Source organism: Carettochelys insculpta, chromosome 11 (assembly GCF_033958435.1).
Source record: "Carettochelys insculpta isolate YL-2023 chromosome 11, ASM3395843v1, whole genome shotgun sequence".
NCBI lineage: Eukaryota > Metazoa > Chordata > Testudines > Carettochelyidae > Carettochelys > Carettochelys insculpta.
Window position 1 is genome coordinate 17674129 of NC_134147.1, and position 19813 is coordinate 17693941.

A 19813-nucleotide genomic window follows, 5' to 3' on the forward strand; every position below is an offset into this window, starting at 1 on the left:
TGGCTTTAGCTTCCAGCCTTCAGTTTGTAGTCTGCCTTCCTCCGCTAGGGTAAAGAGCCCCTTAGGACTTAGGGTTTTCTCCATGGGAAGGTGCTTACGCACCCTCCTCAGCTCACCCCCTGCATCATCTTCTGGTGAGTAAAACTCTGCGTCAGTCAGTTTTTTTCTAGCCCCATCTTCATGGCTCTTTTCTGTACCTTCTCCAACTTCCCCCAAAAGTGCCCGCCCCCCGACCTGGGGGCAGTATTCCAGTACCAGGCTCATCAATGTCCCGTATGGAAGTCACAAGCACCATCCTGCTCCAGCCACTTTCTATGGTTCTCAGCACTGTATCAGCCTGTGATGATGAATCTGGTGCACACTGGCCACTAAGGCATTAATAGAGCCCCAAGTGCGGGCTGACCAAAAAGCAGCCAATAGGAGAGGGACTGTGAGGAAAGGCCAGTGAGGGCCCAGCAGGTCCATATAAGAGCTGAAAGACAGAGCAGGGTGCGTAGCTGTCTCATGCTGGAGGAGGGAGGCCTGTGGCTGGAGTAGGTTGCAGTGCTGTGGCAGCTTGGACAAAGCAGCGCAGGCAGGAACCCAGGGAGAGGAGGAAGAGGAGTTCTGGATGGGCTGCTCCGGACACAGGGAAGTGGCTGAATTACTGAAGAGCTAAAACTTCCCTGCAAGGGGGCATGTGGACAGTGCCACAGCTGGTGGGCAGAGCAGGGATGTCCCAAGGGCGGGTAGGGCCTGGGGCAACTCCTCCAATGCCAATGCCCCATGCAGGGGGCCCAGATAACCCCGTGTGATGGGGTTCTGGGGTTCCCAAAGCTCTGCACCCCGTCCGCAGGCAGGAGAGTCTCTCACTCAGCAGGAAAACAGCAGGTTTATTAGCTGACAGGACACAGCATCGTACAGAGGAGTCAGTACAGCCGGCAGAGACAGCCAGTCCAATCCATGTTGGGGAGAGGAGGCCCCGAGGGGCCCCCAGAGCCGGGGCCTGGCCCCCTCCTTGGTCTCTCTCTCCCTCAGCCCAGTCTAACTGCTTCCCAAATCCCAGTTCCAATTCAAACCCCTCAGGCTCCACCTCCTCCTTTGTCTGCAGTACAAAGGTGTTACCTGGTCATCAAGGTTACCCTCAGCAGGAGCCCCACACACACACAGGTGTCCCCCACTCCATCACACCCCCCCATGTTGCAGGCCCTTCCCCTGCCCCTTACCACCTCCCCCAGGCAGGCAGGGCCCAGGAGTTACTGGGGGCCAAGGGCCAGGTGTGATGGGGGCAGTAGGGGGTCACCTCTCTTCTCACCATGCAGGTGGCAGAAGCAGCAGCCCCACCCCCACCACAGAGCTGCACCACCCCATCCTCCCAGCACACTGCGTCTCGCTTCTCCTGTGTGGCATGGGGGTGAGGGGGAAAGAGACCTTTATGGTATAGGTAAGGACAGGTGGTCTGATGGCACAGGAGCTGGGACTTCCGGACAGTGGCCACCCAGGAGTGATTCAGGTGTCGCCCACCTGGTTGGCAGAGCCCTCACAGCTGGCAGCCTGTGTTTCTATTGGTGGTATGTGTCGGCACATACCTTGGCGCCCACAACATTTATTCCTCCAATGGACGGGGAAAAATGAGGGGGAACGCTGCTCTCAGGGTCTCTTCCTCGTCTTGGAGACGAATGTGCTCTAAGGGGTTAATCTGGGTGTGTGGGAGGGCGGACAGTCAGGATGTCAGAGTTCCATTCCCAGCTCCAGGAGGGGAGTCGGGGGTCTCATGAGCTGGGGCAGGAGGGGGCTGGGAGTCAGGGCTTCGGCCATGTTAGGTGTAGTTAACTTCCTCCGGGAGAAGCTAATTAATGAGTCCAAGCCCAGCCAGCAATTAGTTGCAAAGGAGCAATGAGCCATCATGCACAGGGAAACCAGTTACAGTGTGCGCTTGTTTTGTACTAGATGCAGCTATTCATCTTGAAGCAGGGATGGCTTCCCAGCGGTACCGTGGCTTTGCACGTCACATGTGCATGCCCAAGGCTGTGTTAGCTCCAGGAAAGACTTACAAGCTCAAACTATCAGCCCTCTTGTCCTGGGTCTGATTACACCCACCTACGTCCTTGGGGCTTGGACGTGTGCCAAAGAAGCATTGCTTGCCCCAGGCCTGGGGTAGCTCCCAGCTGTTCTCTCTCATCTCACACACGGCCGAGGCCCAGAGCAGCAAATTCCTCTGCATGGTGAAGTTTCAGATCTCCTCTGCAGGTCCTTACGTGTTCTGCACCAGTCTGAGGGTTGCTTTAGCAGACCAGGCATCCATCTTGCTCACACAGCTCCCGTTCTGACCTCGCTTCTAGGAGCAGCTTTCTCTGGGACTGACAGAGCTTGTGAGACCAGCTTCCAAACAAGAGCACAATGAATTTTTATTACTCTGCCAGGCACTGTGCAGACCGCCATCCCCTGCTCCTGACTGCATCATGCCAGGTGCTACACAGCCCTGGACCAAGACTGGCACCCCTTCATGCCGGGCACTGCACACACCCTCCCTGAGACTGGGGGCCCTGTGATGCCAGGTGCTGCACACAGCCTGACAGGTCAGGACAGCAGGGTGCTGTGCACTGCTCAGCCAGTCCCTGCCCCAAAGACCTTCCAGACCAAAGGGAAAAACTAGCTCCATATTTACAGATGGGAAGTGAGGGCAGACCAAAGTAGATTTTTCTGTTGCCATGGAAATGCTGTGCTCTGGCTGGGTAAGGAGAATCCTCTTCCTCCCGGAACTCCTTTGCCCGTGCTGCTCTGCCTACAGATTGTCCTCCCTACGCACTCCCCCAGGCCCTACTGCCCTCCCGGAGCTGGGGGCAGAACCCAGCAGCTCTGACTCCCTGCCCTCAAACCCCCGTTCTTATCCTAGATCTGGCAGAGAACCCAGGAGGCCTCACTTGTGGCTCCACACTTTTTAGCAGCGTGATCGTCATCCCCTAGTCCCAATCTGCTCCCCCTGTCCAGCTCCTTGCTCTTCCCTTCCCTGGCTCCCACGTTACTGCCCCCCACCCCCACCAGGCAGTTACCCTCCCCAAGGTGCATGGGAAGTGGGGAGACCCAGTGTGACTCAGGACACATCCTAACAGTGGGGGACAGACTGTAGGAGGGGGGATCCTGCCAAGCTTCGTAGTCAGTACTGCCTCCAGTGCCCCAGCACAATGCTAGGAGGGAGCAGGCGCTCAGCGGGGGGGGTGCTCCTCCCTGGCAGGCAGAGCTGGTCCTGGTGCAATGCTAGGCAGTTGTATTGCAGGGGGTCTCAGCAGGAGGCGCTCTCCCCGTGCCCCGCAGTAGGAGGCGATGCGAAGGGTGGTGCTGCAGGGCGAGGCTCAGCAGATGCGTTTCAGGATGTTCTCGTAGCTCAGGAAAGTCACTGCGTTGACAGGGAAGGCGCGGATAACGTTCAGACCCAGGCCCTTTCGGAAGACCTGGAGTCCCTCATGCCGAACGCTGATGCGGATGCAATCCAAGACCCCACGGTAGGCAACTCCCTTCATCCCATCCATCTGCAGCCGGGCCTTGATCACATCCATGGGCGTGGCTAAGCCCCAGGAGACCATGCCAGCGCTGCCGCCGGCTACGAGAACTGTCATTGGCCCTGGGAGCAAAGGGAAGAGGGAAGAAAGTTGAGGCTTGGCCGCAGGAGAGGGGAGCTCAGCAGGGGGCATTTCCCCTGGGTACCATCCCCACAGTGCCACCGTTGTACCAGAGTACAAAATATATCAGAAGGACCGAACAGGTCGTGCTGGTGGGGGAGTGGCACGATACATGAAAGAAACCATAGAACCAAGTGAAATAGACACAGTAAACGAACCAAACTGTTTCACAGAATCTCCATGGATAGTACTTCCATGCTCTCATAAGAATATAGAGGTGGGGATAGATTACCGACTGCCTGACCAGGAGAGTGATAATGATTGTGAAATGCTAAGGGAGATTAGAGAGGCTGTACAAATGGAAAAATTAATAATAATGGGGGATTTCAACTCTCTCTATATTGACTGGTTACATGTTGTCTTAGGTCTGCATGCAGAGAGAAAGGGTCTTGACACCTTAAACAACAGCTTCTTGGACCAGCTGTTGTGGAACCCACACGGGTTTAAACCTTTAAACCCTCCTCTGAAACCCTCTCTCTCAAGCATCTGATGAAGCAGGTCTTTGCCCACGAAAGCTTATGCTCCAAAATATCTGTTAGTCTGTACGGTGCCACAGGACTTCTTGTTGTTTTTGAAGATACAGAGTAACTCAGCTACCCTCCAATACAAGGGGAGAGGCAATTCTTGATTTGGTCTGGAGTGGAAGGCGAGCTCTGGTCTAAGAAGTGATTATAGCTGGACTGCTTAGAAATAATGACTATAATAGAATTAAATATAACATCCTTGTGGTGGGAAAAACACCACAGCAGCCCAACACTGTGGCATTTAATTTCAGAAAGGGGAACAACACAAAAATGAGAAGGGGAATTGGACACAAATTACAAGGTACAGTGACCAAAGTAAAATCCCTGCAAGATGCATGGAAATTTTTCAAAGACACCATAATAGAGGCCCATCTTAAATATATACCCCCAAATTAAAAAGCACAGTAAGAGAACCGAAAAAGTGCCAAAGAAGTGGTGAGAGATAAAAAAGGCAAAGTTTATAAAGTAGAAGTTAAATCTGAGTGAGGAAATAGGAGCCTTTGTCAAACGAAGTATAAAAATATAATTAGGAACACCAAAAAGGAATTTGAAAAGCAGCTAGCCAAAAACTCCAAACAAAATAGCAACATTTTAAAGTACATCAGAAGCAGGAAGTCTGCTAAATAACCAGTGGATGATCAAGATACCAAAGGAGCATTCAAGGATGATAAGGTCATTGCAGGGAAACTAAATGAATTCTTTGTATTGGTCTTCATGGATGAGAATGTTAGGGAGATTCCCAAACCTGAATCATTCCTTTTAGGTGACAAATCTGAAGACTTGTCCCAGACTGAGGTGTCATTAGAGGCGGTTTTGGAAAAATTGAGTAATAAGTCACCAGGACTATATGGCCTTGACCCTAGAGTTATGAAAGAACTCAAATGTGAAATAGTGGAACTACTAACTGTGGTTTGTAACTTATCCTTTAAATTGTCTTCTGTACCAAAGGACTGGAAGATAGCTCACGTGACACCAAGCTTTAAAAAGGGCTCTAGAGGTGATCCTGGCAATTACAGACCCATAAGTCTAACAGCAATAATGGAAAAAAATTAGTTGAAACAATAGTAAAGAATAGAATTGTCAGACACATGGATAAACGTAGTTTCTGCAAAGGGAAATCATGCATCACCAATGTCAACAAAGCATGTGGACAAGAAAGATCCAGTGGATATAGTGTACTTAGATTTCCAGAAAGCCTTTGACAAGGTCCCTCGCCAAAGCCTCTTAAGCAAAGTAAGCTGTCAGTTCCAGTCTGATCAATTGTCTCTTGGACTGATAACTTGTTAAAAATAATTTTAAAAGAAAACAGAGTAGTAATAAAGGGTCAATTTGCAGAATGGAGAGGGGTACCTAGTGGTATCCCGCAGGTGTCAGTACTGGGACCAGTGGTACTCAACATATTCATAAATGATCTGGAGAAAGGGGTAAAGAGTGAGGTGGCAAAATTTGCAGATGATACTACAGTAAATCCTTGAAATACACACAGACAAGTTGTGTGTGTCTTGAGGAAACTGCTCCTGCCAGGCTGCCATCCCTGACAGGGTTGGGCAAACTGCTTCTGTTAGGAGCAGCAGCCTGACTCTTGGCTGCTGCCCCTGACAGGACCGGTTTCCTGATCCCCGGAGTGGTGGGGCACTGGGAACCAGGAGGCAGCCTGGATCCCATCTCCCCTCCTCTTGCAGAGCTGGGAAACTGACCAGGGCAGTAGCCCTGGTCAGTTTCCTGGCTCCAAGGAGTAGAGGAGAACTGGAACCCACTGCCTCTGGTTCCTAGGTCCCCTGTACTGGCTGGAGCCTGAAAACTGACCAAGGCTGCCACCCTGCTCAGTTTCCTAGCTCTGCAAGGGGCAGGGAGTTGGCAGCCAGGCTGTTGCCCAGGTCCCCTAAGCAGTAGGGAGCTGGGAACAAGTGGCAGCTTGGTTCCCAGCTCCCTGCTGCTTGCAGGACCTGGAAAACTGGCCATTCATGTTCTGGTCAGTTTCCCATGTCCCGCAAATGGCAGGGAGACAGGCACCAGGCTGCCCCCTGGATCCAGCTCCCCACCACTCTGGGAGCCAGGAAACTGACCAGCACCTGGCTGGTCAGTTTCCCAGGTCCCACACATGGCAGGGAGACAGGAACCAGGAGGCAGCCTGGTTCCCATCTCCCCTCGACTTGCACGAAAATTTGAGTTACACGGTTGTGGGAACACAACCTCTCCATAACTCGAGGGTTTACTGTAAACTGTTCAAGATAGTTAAGTCCAAAGTAGACTGTGGAGCACTTCAAAAGGATCTTGCAAAACTAGGTGATGGGGCAACAAAATGGCAGATGAGTTTTAATGTCGATGAATGAAAAATTATGTATATTGGAAAACCTCACCTCAAACGTACATAGAAAATGATGGGAACTAAATTAGCTGTTACCACTCGAGAGATCTTGGGGTCATTGTGGATATTTTTCTGAAAACATCGACTCAGATGCGCAGCAGCAGTCAAAAATGCAAATAGAATGTTAGGAATCATTGAAAAGGGATAGAGAAGAAGACAGAATATCTTATTGCCTCTATTTAAATCCATGGTACAGCCACATCTTGAATCCTGTACACAGAGGTGGTCGCCTCATCTCAAAAAAGATAAACTTGGCAATGGAAAAAGTTCAGAAAAGGGCAACACAAATGATCAGGGGTTTGGAATGGCTGCCATTTGAGGAGAGATTAAAAAGACTGGGACTTTTTGGCTTAGAAAAGAGGAGGCTAACAGGGAAATGACAGAGGTCTATAAAATCATGGCTGGCGTGGAGAAAGTGAACAGGGAAAAATTATTTACTTGGTCCCATAACACAAGAACAAGGGGTCACCAAATGAAATTAATAGGTAGCAAGTTTTAAACAAATGAAAGGAATTATTCCTTCACACAACACAGAGTCAACCTGTGGAGCTCCTTGCCAGAGAATGTTGTGACATCCAGTCCTTAACAAGGTTCAACAAATACCTCGCTAAAGTCCTGGTGGTTAGGTCTGTCCATGGCTATTAGCCAGGATGAGTAGGAATGGTGTCCCTCACCTCTGTTTCTCAGAAGCTGGAAATGGGTGACAGGGAATCGGTCACTTGATGATTACCGGTTCTGATTATTCCCTCTGGGGCACCTGGTATTGACCACTGTTGGATGACAGAACACTGGGCTAGATGGACCTTTGGCCTGACCCAGTGTGCCCGTTCTGGTATTCTTATCCCCATTGCATTGGCTGTGGTTAATTCCACCCAAGAGATGGCTGCTTTACAGTGCTGTGTGAAAAGATCCTCCTTAACTGGCCCCCATCAAAGCACCACCCACCTTGCACAACAGGAATCCCAGTCCCCTGCAGGCTCTTCCCCCTGCCCTGGGAGGGCGGCCAGCCCCCTACACTGCATTCCCATCTCACCAGGCTCTTGCCCCTGCGCTGTCACGGCCTGGCAGAGGCTGACATAGGTGATGAAGTAGATGGCCACGGTGGGTGTGTCTCGCAGAACAAGGGCCCAGGTGCCCCGGAACAGGCCCAGCACCCCTTCCTCACGGAATATGCTGGCACCGCAGTGCACTGGGCCCCGGTACTGGGCTCCCGTGCGCCTGGCAGGTCTCCTCAGCCCATAGGGATGAGTCTGGTTCTGTAGCCGAATTTTGATCAGGTCAACAGGAGCCAGGACCACAGCCTGAGATATTGGGAGGTGGGGAGAGGAAATGGGGAAAAGAATAAGTCCCCAGTTAGTCCCTAATGGAAAAAAACTGACATGCAATGATTTGCGGTGCTGCAGGGAGAACCCCCAGTGTCCTGGCTCCCAGACCTACTTGCTATAATCCCCTTAAAACCCCATTCCCCTTCTCTGAGCTGGGCCAGAACCCAGGAGTCATGACTCTCTAGCCTCCCTGCTCTAACTACTGGACCAACTCCCTTCCCCTCCCCAACCTAGAATCGAGGAGTTCTGCTCTCTGCTCCCCCCCACCTCACCCCTCCATGAATTGTCTGGTCCCTCACCTGCATCAGGCCAGAGAAGCAGCCAGCCGTGATGATATGGGCATAGGTGGGGGGCTTGGCACAGCGGTCACGGTGGTGGGTGTTGGTCAAGTACAGCAGGGCGTTGCTGTAGGCCCCGAACATCACTGAATTGATCATGGCCACGCTCAGCAGTGGGAAACTCATCCCCTTAAAGAAGCCTAGGACCTGCAAGGCAAAGGGCAACATGGTGGGATCAGCCCCAGCCCTGGGGGAAGGAGCCCAGAAGTGAGCCATGGTGGGGGAGCAACTGGGGAACAGCCCTTGTCTCTGCCCTGCTCCCTGCACCCCGAGTTGATGCCTGTGCTCCCGCACACACATCGCTTCCCCAGGATGCAGTATGGGGGAGAGGGGCTGATCTCAGTCAGGGGCGGGACCTCAGGCGTGGGGCCAGGGGTGTCTTGGAATTGCCACAAAACAAACAATAAATGTGCTGCTTCCAACCGTTTCATTGTGGTACGTTTTGATCACGCAGTCCAGGATCCCCCGATAGCGAGACTGCGTCTGTAGCCGCACCTGGAACCAGAGACGGGCTTTAAGCAAATAATTTGCAGGGAGACATTAACAGAAGGCGTTTGTGCTAAGGCCAAAGTCCTCCTTAGCAACATTTGCATGTAGCTGTGGCCCGGGAATTAGGACTCCCGGCTTCTGTTCAAAGCTCTGGGAAAAGAGGAGGGTTTGGGGAGTTAAAGTGAGAGGTGCTGGGAGCCAGGACTCAGGGGTTCTATTCCTGGTTCTGCCAGTGAGCTGGGGCAAGTACCTGGGCCCTTGTCTTGTTGGACTAGTGTTTGTGGGGAGGATTCTGCTCACTGTGGGTCTGTACAGGTCATGGCTGAGAGCAGGGAGTGATCTTGTTTGGGGGCGTGTGCAGCGCGGAGGGGGCTGCATAGTCTCCAGCCTGAAAGGGGCCCTGATCTCAGGCAGGGTCTGTACAGACAAGTTGCGAGCTTGGCAGGGCTGGGTCTTACCCATGAAAACTCACTGCCCTAATAAATACATTTACAGGCCTGCTTGTTATTTAAGAATCTAGTGAGTTCAACTAGGTATTGCCCTGTGAGGTTCAGGACATTGCTCTGAGCTAGCCAGCACCCCAGCAGGGCCCTGGCTCTCAGAGACAAGAGCTCCCTGTCCCTCCAGCCCTCCATTGGCCCTACAGCAGTACCAGCATCATAGTCACCTTCACTGTGTCCATCGGATGCCCCAAGACCAGGCCCACAGCGCCTGTGTCCAAAGGAAACCAAGTCAGTTGGAAACAAGGCCCCTCTGCCCTCCTGGCAATGAGAAGAGAACCAAGGAGTCCTGCCTTACCCCACACACCATGCACACACACACCCCGTCTCATCCTCTTTGTCTTTGGGATCCCAGTGCTGCCAGCACCTGTTAAAATGTTTTAAAATGCCACCGGCCCCCTCCCCAATGACAGACAATGTTTGATTACTTTTAACTCACGTGTTAATGAGCAGCTAGGAACTGTCACATCTTTTTTGGCAAGAAAACTGAACTGGGAACTTAAATGCCACTCTTTTAAAAACGCAGCTAGACGGGAAGGAGGCATCTCATGCTTTGAGACCGACTCCCTGGGATGGTCTTGGCCAAGTCACTTCCCTGCTCTCTGCCTCAGTTCCACCCTCCATAAGGGCTGGGGAGGGTGGAGAGAATAATCTTTCGTCTGTGAGTTTAGACTGGGGTTCTCAAACGTCACAGTGCAACCTCCAGCTACAGCAACAATTACTCCATGCCTCCGGGGCGGGGGTGGGGGGAGGAAAGCAGGGGCAAAGCCTGAGTCTGTCCGAGCTAACCTGGCTCTAACCTGAGCCCTGCTACACAGGGTTGAAGCCCTCAGACTTTGGCTGGGGGAAGTTGGGACTCTGGTTTCAGCCATGGGCCCAGCAAGTTTAATGCCAGCCCTGCCCCTAAGTTCCTGCTATTCTGTGGGGCCCCACAGCTTCCTGTTAAGCCTGGCCTGGCGGCTCAGGGCTGCAGTGGGGAGAGATGCCTCCCCTTAAGCCCCAAAGCTGCCTTGGCAGCAGGGAAGCACTGATCCCTACCAGATGCAGAATGGAGCTGCCACAGCCAGTGGGGACGGGGGGCTCTTCTGCCAGCCATGAAGCTCCTGTGGGTGTGAAGGGGAGGGAGAGAAGAGGGTCCCCTCCCAGCCAGCCCCTTCACAGAGCTGCCACAGTTGGGGGAAAGGGGCCTCTCCCCACCAGCCCCTGCAAGGAGCTGTCAAGGCCAGGGTAGGTCTGTGCTGGGGCTAGCGGCGAGGGGCCTTTCTGCCCCCCGGATGGGTCAGCAGCCAACGCAGTAGGCCCAGCCCCTAGGCAGGGGGATTACAGGCTGGCACATGGAGCCTCATGTCTCTCCTGCCCCACAGACCTGCTGGCCGTTTCTGAGGTGCAGCGTAACGGCCCAGGACAACAGGTACCACGCAGCCTGCCTTAGCACTGCTGCCAAGAGCTGCCCAAGTAAGCCAGCGCCCACCCCCCCCACCGCCCACAGCCACCTCCTACACCCCAAACCCCTCATCCCTAGCCGCACTCCAAAGCCCACACCCCCACCCAGAGCCCATACCCCCTTCTGCACCTCAGCCGTGAGCCTCTCCCCAAACCCAGAGCCCCCCGCCTTGCATCCCACCCCCCCAGCACTGCACCCCTTTGCCTACGTCCGCAGCCTCCTCCTGCATTCTGAATCCCTCGGCCCTTCTCCTTCATACCTGAAATCCAGCCAGCCACAAACTCTGCCACAGACATGCTGAGTGGAATGCAAGGTCTGTGCCAGTATCTAGATGTGGGGAAAGATCGTGTCAAAGTTAATTCTTTTAATCAAAAACTCGTCCTCCGGGATGTTTCAGTCTTTAACCAGTTTCTTCCCTGCCCTGCAACTCGCCCTTCTCCCAATGGCCAGAACCCAGGGCCACATGGGGAGATGGCAAAGCAGGAGTGACAATGCACAGTGAGGGGTAAGCAGGGGCGTTCAACTGGCTCAGTAGCTCACTGAGCTTAAGGGCTAGCTCCATGCTCGCCCCCTTCCCTACCTGTCACCTGTCAAAAGGGCCAGAAGCCCAGGCAGTGGCAACTGGAGAGGGGAGTTCAATAGTGAGCACTGGCCGTTTGCTCCTGCCCCCTCCCTGGGTCTACCTCCGCCTTCCTCTTCCTCCTTCTCTTCTTTTCTTTGCTCGGGCCATGCTGCCCCAGCGGAAGGGCAGACCGTTCCCACCCTCACCAGAACTTTACAAGGACATCACATCCTGAGGTCACAAGTGCCCAGTCAACATGGGGCTAGCTGAAATGCCCCATTCTTTCGGCGTTCTTTAATTTTTATAGTCGCTCTCTGATTTCCCTGAGCATTTCACAGTCACTACTATCATCTTGGCCTGCTGCCGGAAAGGGGCCATATATATATATATGTACATTCTTATTAGTAGAGTATGGGGATTCATTCTATAGTACAATTTGGTTCATTTAATCTTTTTCTTCATTTGCTTTCATGCCTTCTTTTAGAGATGGCACCACTCCCCCACCAGCAGGACCTGTTCTGTCCTCCCAATGTATTTCATACCCTGGCATTACCTTGTCTCACTTTGTCTCCTCCTTCCACCAAGTTTCTGTAATGCCCCACGGCTCATGCCATCTGCCCTTAAACTCATAGGCTGGGTCTACACAGCGCTCTGCCCAGTGCTGCTGCCAGCAGAGCTACGCAAAATAAGCTTCTTGAGATTCCAAATAGCGTGTCATTTGCATAATCCCAAAGCTCATTACCATAGCCCCGCGAGAGTTTGGTGTCGGCAGAAGCGGGTGCTGGCACTGCAGAGGTTGTATGGACGTGACTCTGCTGGCTGGCTGTGCCTCTGCCAGCTAAAGCCCTCTGTCACCCGTCCCTTATATCTCAAATGTTTGAGGCATAAAGGACTGGCGACAGAGGCGGGGTTTAGCTGGCAGATGCACGTCCCCACGGCCTCTGCAGTGCCGGCACCCTCTTCTGCCGACACCAAACTCTCGCGGGGCTATGGTAATGAGCTTCGGGAGCATGCAAATAGCATGCTATTTGCAATCCCAAGAAGCTCATTTTGCATAGCTCTGCTGGCAGTGGGGCAGAGCGCCATGTAGACGCAGCCTTACGGTTACCATATTTGACCTTTCACAAAAGAAGGCACCTCTGAGAGGGACTGTAGCTGTAAAAGAATCTACCAACTCAGCTTGTATTAATGTACCATAGCTACTATACAACACTGATAATTAATCAATCAATTATTTAATTACTTAATCGTAGTGATCCCAGGCAGCCCACTTAAAAGACACTTGCAGCAACTATGTTTTCTTTCCCTTTCCCCCTCCTTCTGTCCTCTCCACCTGATGCGTCAGTTTTTATTTCCTTTTTCTTCTATCTTTCTGTCAAATTCTTTGTCTCAGTTGCCATGTGGCAGTATCAGGAGTTTCCAGCTCTGAAGAAGTGGGTCTGTCTCACGAAAGCTCATCACCTAATAGATTATATTGTCAGTCTTTAAAGTGCTCCAGGACTGCTGTTTTGTTTTGGGACATTACTACAACGCGAGTTGCAAGATACTGATACAGGTACCCTCTCTTTCAGGGGTGTCCTAACCTTAACTCTGAGTCTAGGGCCCTGACCAGCCAATGAGGGGCAAAGCGGGTAATTGTCCAGGGACCTGGCGTTTCAAAGGGGCTCAAAGCTGCCGGCTGCTGCTACTGTGGAAGTGGTGTCCAGAGCCACAGGCCACCTTGAATTACCACCCAAGCACTATTCCACGCTAATCTGAGGGCTGGGGAAGAGGGGGTACAGAACCGGGCCCCCGCGCCTCCCCCCCACACCTTGCCCCGAGGCCCTCAGTGACTTTCAGTCTCACTCTTAGTGACTAGACCCCACTCCCCTCCCAGAGTTGGGATGAAACCCTGGAGTTTTTACTCCCATCACCCTGCTTTAGCCAGTCTATCCCCTCCTCTCCAGCAGCCAGAGACAGAACATAAGAACGGCCATACTGGGTCAGACCAAAGGTCCATCTAGCCCAGTATCCTGTCTGCCGACAGTAGCCAATGCCAGGTGCCTCAGAGGAGGTGAACTGAAGACAATGATCAAGCAATCTGTCTCCTGCCATCCATCTCCCGCCTTCGACAAAAGGCTAGGCACATACCTTACCCCTTGCTAATAGCCATCTATGGACCTAACCTCCAAATATTTATCGAGCTCTTTTTTGAACTCTGTTAGAGTCCTGGCCTTCACAGCGTCCTCTGGCAAGGAGTTCCACAGGTTGACTTTGCGCTGTGTGAAGAAAAACTTTCTTTTATTAGTTTTGAACCTGCTACCCATTAATTTCATTTGGTATCCTCTCGTTCTTATATTATGGGAACAAGTAAATAACTTTTCTGTATTCACTTTCTCCACACCATTCATGACTTTATATACCTCTATCATACCGCCCCTCAGCCTCCTCTTTTCTAGACTGAAAAGTCCCAGTCTCTCTGGCCTCTCCTCCTATGGGACCCGTTTCAAACCCTTAATCATTTTAGTTGCCCTTTTCTGAACCTTTTCTAATGCCAATATATCTTTTCTCAGGTGAGGAGACCACATCTGCACGCAGTACTCAAGATGTGGGCATACCATAGTTTTATACAGGGGAAGTAAGATATTCTTCGTCTTATTTTCTATCCCTTTTTTAGTTATTCCTAACATCCTATTTGCTTTACTGACTGCTGCTGCACACTGCGTGGATGTTTTCAGAGAACTATCCACTATAATTCCAAGATCCCTTTCCTGATCTGTTGTAGCTAAATTTGCCCCCATCATATTGTATGTATAATTGGGGTTATTCTTCCCAATGTGCATTACCTTACACTTACCCACATTAAATTTCATTTGCCATTTTGCTGCCCAATCACTCAGTTTGCTGAGATCTTTTTGAAGTTCTTCACAGTCTGCTTTGGTTTTGACTATCCTGAACAGTTTGGCGTCATCTGCAAACTTTGCCACCTCACTGCTTACCCCTTTCTCTAGATCATTGATGAGTAAGTTGAACAAGATTGGTCCCAGCACTGACCGTTGGGGAACACCACTATTACCCACTTCCATTGTGAAAGTTTACCATTTACTCCTACCCTTTGTTTCCTGTCTTTTAACCAGTACCCAATCCATGAAAAGATCTTTCCTCCTATCCCATGACCACCTAATTTACATAAGAGCCTTTGGTGGGGGACCGTGTCAAAGGCTTTCTGGAAATCTAAGCATACTATGTCCACTGGATCCCCCCTGTCCACATGCTTGTTAACCCCTTCAATGAACTCTAATAGATTAGTAAAACACGACTTCCCTTTACAGAAACCATGTTGACTTTTGCTCAACAAATCATGTTCCTCTATGTGTCTGACGATTTTATTCTTTACTATTGTTTCTACTAATTTGCCCGGTAGTGATATTAGACTTACCGGTCTGTAATTGCTAGGGTCTCCTTTAGAGCCCTTTTTAAATATTGGTGTTATATTAGCTGTCTTCCGATCACTGGGTACCGAGGCTGATTTAAAGGATAGGTTACAAACCACCGTTAACAGTTCCGCAATTTCACATTTGAGTTCTGTCAGAACCCTTGGGTGAATACCATCCGGTCCCGGAGACTTGTGACTGTTTAGCTTATCAATTAGTTCCAAAACCCCCTCAAATGACACTTCAATCTGGGACAGTTCCTCAGATTTGTAACAGCAATGAAGGGTCCTGTGGCACCTTATAGACTAACAGAAAAGTTTTGAGCATGAGCTTTCGTGAGCACAGACTCACTTCATCAGATACTGGTCAGACTCACTTCCTCAGATTTGTCACCCATAAAGGACGGCTCAGATTTGGGAATCTCTCTAACATCCTCAGCCGTGAAGACCGAAGCAAAGAAATCATTTAGTTTTTCCGCAATGGCGTTATCTTCCTTGATTGCTCCTTTTCTGTCTCTATCGTCCAGGGCCCCACTGCTTTTTTAGCGGGCTTCCTGCTTCTAATGTACTTAAAAAACATTTTACTATTGTTTTTTGAATTTATGGCTAACTGTTCCTCAAAATATTTTTTGGCTTTTCTTATTACATTTTTACATTTAATTTGGCAGTGTTTATGTTCCTTTCTATTTTGATCACTAGGATTTGACTTCCACTTTTTAAAAGATGCCTTTTTATCTCTCACTGCCTCTTTTACATGGTTGTTAAGCCATGGTGGCTCCTTTTTAGGTCTCTTACCGTGTTTTTTAATTTGGGCCTCTAATATGGTATCTTTGAAAAGTTTCCACGCAGCTTGCAGGGATTTTACTCTAGTTACTCTACCTTTTAATTTCTGCTTAACTAACCTCCTCATTTTTGTGTAATTCCCCTTTTTGAAATTAAATACCAGAGTGTTGGATGGTTGCGGTGTTCTTCCCAACACAGGAATATTAAATGTTATTATGTTATGGTCACTATTTCCAAGCGGTCCTGTAATAGTTACCTCTTGGACCAGATCCTGTGTTCCACTCAGTACTAAATCAAGAATTGCCTCTCCCCTTGTGGGTTCCTGTACCAGCTGCTCCAAGAAGCAGTCATTTAAGGCATCAAGAAATTTTCTCTCTGAATCCCTTCCTGAGGTGACACGTACCCAGTCAATATGGGGATAATTGCAATCCGCCATTATTAGTGAGTTTTTTATTTTGATAGCCTCTCTAATCTCCCTTAGCATTTCAGCATCACTATCACTGCCCTGGTCAGGTGGTCGATAATATATCCCTAGTGCTATATTCCCATCAGAGGAAGGAATTGCTATACACAGTGATTCTATGGAACATTTTGATTCATTTAGGATTTTTATTTCATTTGATTCTATATTATCTTTCACATACAGTGCCACTCCGCCACCTGCTCGACCCATTCTGTCCTTCCAATATATTTTATATCCCAGTATGATAGTGTCCCACCGATTGTCCTTATTCCACCGGGTTTCCATGATGCCTATTATGTCAGTTTCCTCCTTTGATATAAGGTACTCTAATTCACCCATCTTATTAGACAGACTGCTAGCATTTGTGTAAAAGCACTTTAAAAAACTACCACTATTCATATGCCTGCCCTTCCCTGACGCATTGGATTCTTTTATATGTGATTTTTTTCTCATCTGATCTGGCCCACACTTTATCATCTCCCCTCTTCTCTTTCTGACTGAATTCTAGAGAATCTCTATCAATGGAGTCTCGCCCAAGAGAAGTCTCCGTCCGATCCACGTGCTTCTCCGCACCAATTGGCTTTCCCCCATCTCTTAGTTTAAACACTGCTCTATGACCTTTTTAATGTTTAATGCCAGCAGCCGGGATCCACCTTGGCTTAGGTGGAGCCCATCGTTCCTGTATAGGCTCCCCCTTCCCCAAAAGTGTCCCCAGTTCCTCATTTATCTAAACCCTTCTTCCCTACACCATCGTCTCATCCACGCATTGAGACTCTGAAGTTCTGCCTGCCTACCTGGCCCTGCGCGTGGAACTGGAAGCATTTCTGAGAATGCCACCATAGAGGTCCTGGATTTCAGTCTCCTTCCTAGCAACCTAAATTTGGCCTCCAGGACATCTCTCCTACCCTTCCCTATGTCATTGGTACCTACATGTACCACGACCACCTCCATCCTCCCCTTACATCCAGACACTCCCAATGGGGGTTCATGAGCCAGCCCCTTCCGTGATCCCACTCCAGTGCCTCCATCTGAGAAGCCTCAGCTCAGCTGCCCATGCGAACTTTTCCTGTCCCGCTAAGCTGAGGCCCTGAACAAGTTTGCAGCACACACATGGACAGTTTTAGGGGGCAGCTGTGGTAATCGGTAGCTTCATAAAAAACAAGCAGTCCGGTAGCACCTCAAAGACTAACACATTTATTGATTGAGGCTTCACTCAGCACATAGTTAACCTGTGGAACTCCTTGCCAGAGGAGACTGTGGAGGGTAGGACTATAACAGAATTTAAGAAAGAGCTAGATAAATTCACAGAGGCTAGGTCCATATAAGGCTATTAGCCAAGGGTAGGAAGGGTGTCCCTGGCCTCTGATTGTCAGAGGCTGGAGACGGATTGCAGGAGACAAATCGCTTGACCATTGTTTTTGGTCCACCCCCTCTGGGGCACCTGGCAGTGGCCACTGTCGGCAGACAGGCTGCTGGGCTGGATGGACCTCTGGTCTGACCCAGTATGGCCTTTCTTATGTTCTTAATGAGCATTCGTGGGTAAGAGCCGCTTCTTCCCTGACATGCCAACAGCAAGCTGCATGCGTGGACAGATCCTTGCAAAGCCAGCGCTATGCTTTACACCCACCTCGCAGCCTTACCTTTTTGGGGGTGGGAGTTACAAACCAGCTGGAAACCAAATCTCAGCAATAGCGACCTTATTTATGGACATGCGCAGAGAATAAATGAAAAAAAAATCCTACCAAGCTCCCACTAGAGGGAAGCAGACACCTACTTAAACGCACTTGTGGTCAGTAACAGAGAGATAGCTTTGCTAGGCTATACACTATCAAAACCAAAAGGCAGTCCAGTAGCACTTTAAAGCCTAACGAAATAATTTATTAGGTGATGAGCTTTTGTGGGAAAGAAACGCAGCTCTGAAGAAGTGGGTCTGCCCCACGAAAGCTCATCACCTAGTAAATTATTTCATTAAAGTGCTGGTGGACTTGTGGTTATTGAGCGTAGGGTCCAAGGCCCCAGCTGAGATCAAAGTGCCCATTATGCTCTGTCTGGTTAATCCTGAGAATAGGATAGGACCCTCTTGTGCCAGGCAGTGCACAGATCCTAACTGAGTCTGGGGCTCCACTAGGTGAGGTGCTATGCAGATCCCTGTGAGACCAAGGCCAGGTCTCCCTGGATGCTGCTCTGACCCCAAACGAAGTGGTGTCCCACACCAGGTCATGTGCCACACAAACCCTGATCCAGCGTGGAGCCCGGCTGAGCTGCATACTACACAGCACAGGGAGAGACAGCCCTTACTCCAAAGCACTCACAGCCTCATAACAAAACGTGAGAGGGCAAGAGGCTCACCCCGTGGCAAAGTGGGGAATAAAGCCCACGTGTCCTGACTCACGGCCTAACATCCGTTTAAAGCATAACAATCTCTGACGTTAATAGTGTCGTATTAGTAAATATTTGACTGCTGTAGCATTTCCTGCTGAACTAGGAGCTGTGGCCTGGTGCACAAAGGGTGATGTCAAAGACATTATCAACAGACATTAATAAGTCAACTTGAAGAGAACGGTGTAAAAATGAGGGGAGGCACAATCCCTACGCCAGGGATTCTGGCCACACCCACTCTTTTAGACAAGGTGGAGAGGCAGGTAGCCCCAGAGGACATGGTGCTCGCCTCCAGGTTGGGGAGGCCAGATTAAAGTCCAAACTTTGCCCCGGTCTCCATGAATGACCTTGGGCAACTCATTTGGTCTTTCAGTGCCTCGGTTTCCCCACCTGTTCAGTGGGGATAATAACTGCCCTGCCTCAAAAGCAACAAATACACGCAGGATTAGGAGATGTTCAGGTATTACAGAGATGGACACACACACACTGATCCCTCACTTCAGGCTGCACCATCCCCCACCCGCTGTCCTCAACTCACCAGCATGCCTGCTTATGATCCTTGTCCTGTCAGTGAATGCCTTCTGGCAGGGGATTGGGTGCAGTGTGATGTAGCACCTGCTTTGCCATTTTCCCCCCCTTTCCTAGGGCAGAGCTAACCACTTTAGCTGCTCCCTCCCCTGCCGGCACCATTGACTCTGTCAGGTTAAAAATTTCAGTGCTGGGGGTGGGGGAGGTTCAGTATAGCACCACAACACCATAAACCTGCCCAGGACCAGGTTAACCTTTCGACTGTGGCATATTCCCCTCCCCTCTGCTGCTGTGACAGATATGCCTTTCACCCCAGTGTGTTTTCACTACTGTATGTGTGCAACTAACCCCCACAGTAGCATTGTGGTTACAGATGCACATGCAGTGTTTTCACTAGTGCCTGTGTGTGGATACACCCCCCCTGCACTATTACTGCCTTGTGGTGCTTGCACGATTTCTCACGCACTCCATTGCAAAGGCGAACGTAAGCCAACGTACCCCTGTGTGGTGCACACCAGTAAGAGACTAGCTGGCTGGGGGCAGGATTCTGAATGCTGCAACCTGGCCACAGGGCCCCTAGGCTCCAGCCGTGGGGTTCGGGCAGCCGGGCAGCACTCCAAGCTCCCCAGCCATCTACTCCGAGCCGCCCTCAATCCTCTGCCCTCAGCACTCCATCCACTCCACCACCCTGTCCTGACTCCTGCACTTCCCACCACCCAGCCCCTTGGCCTGATCCCCGCACCCCGACCCACACTTAAATTTCCTACAGGCTGAGCCGTCCCTACCGGTGCCCATGCCCGTGCCCTGCTGGGGCAGGGCGGCTGAAGCCATGGGAGGAAGGGGTTGCCAACTTGCCCAGAGCAGAGGCTGTCCGGTCTGGAAGAGTTGGGAACCTGGAGCAGGGCCGGGAGAAAGGCGCGGGCCTGAGGAGCAGCCAGCACCAGGCCAGAGAGAACGGGTGCTTTCAGAGGGAGAACGCCGCTTCCCTCCAGGTGCCCACTGCACATACGGCCACCGGGGCTCAGTCCTCCAGCCCACG

General features: G+C 50.8%; 1 protein-coding gene across 4 annotated transcripts; it reads right to left on the reverse strand.

Annotated features, from left to right (window-relative positions):
• Positions 1-852: 852 nt before the first annotated feature.
• On the reverse strand, positions 853-17527 carry SLC25A45 (solute carrier family 25 member 45). Of its 4 annotated transcripts, XM_075005955.1 has the most exons (8): positions 17508-17527; positions 10907-10974; positions 10242-10306; positions 9371-9414; positions 8638-8709; positions 8176-8361; positions 7585-7852; positions 853-3601 (listed from the first exon to the last, which is right to left on the reverse strand). In XM_075005955.1, exons 3-8 carry the CDS (start codon positions 10297-10299, stop codon positions 3333-3335), a joined length of 897 nt encoding a protein of 298 aa, XP_074862056.1. In that variant the 5' UTR covers positions 10300-10306; positions 10907-10974; positions 17508-17527; the 3' UTR covers positions 853-3332. The 4 variants fall into 4 exon arrangements, with proteins under 4 accessions (XP_074862056.1, XP_074862053.1, XP_074862057.1 ...); XM_075005952.1 differs by lacking the exons at positions 10242-10306; positions 17508-17527 and adding an exon at positions 11763-11867; XM_075005956.1 differs by lacking the exons at positions 10242-10306; positions 10907-10974; positions 17508-17527 and adding an exon at positions 10856-10868.
• Positions 17528-19813: the final 2286 nt, after the last annotated feature.

Bases quoted from the DNA above. Each gene is read 5' to 3' on its own strand.
- SLC25A45 (XM_075005952.1), bottom strand. From the start codon at position 11,839: ATGAGTTTAAGGGCAGATGGCATGAGCCGTGGGGCATTACAGAAACTT. The intron at 8,362-8,637 runs GTTGGAAGCAGC...TTTGCCTTGCAG, and splicing joins AAACGTACCACAATGAAACG to GTCCTAGGCTTCTTTAAGGG. The intron at 3,602-7,584 runs GTGAGATGGGAA...CTTTGCTCCCAG, and splicing joins AGCGCAGGGGCAAGAGCCTG to GGCCAATGACAGTTCTCGTA.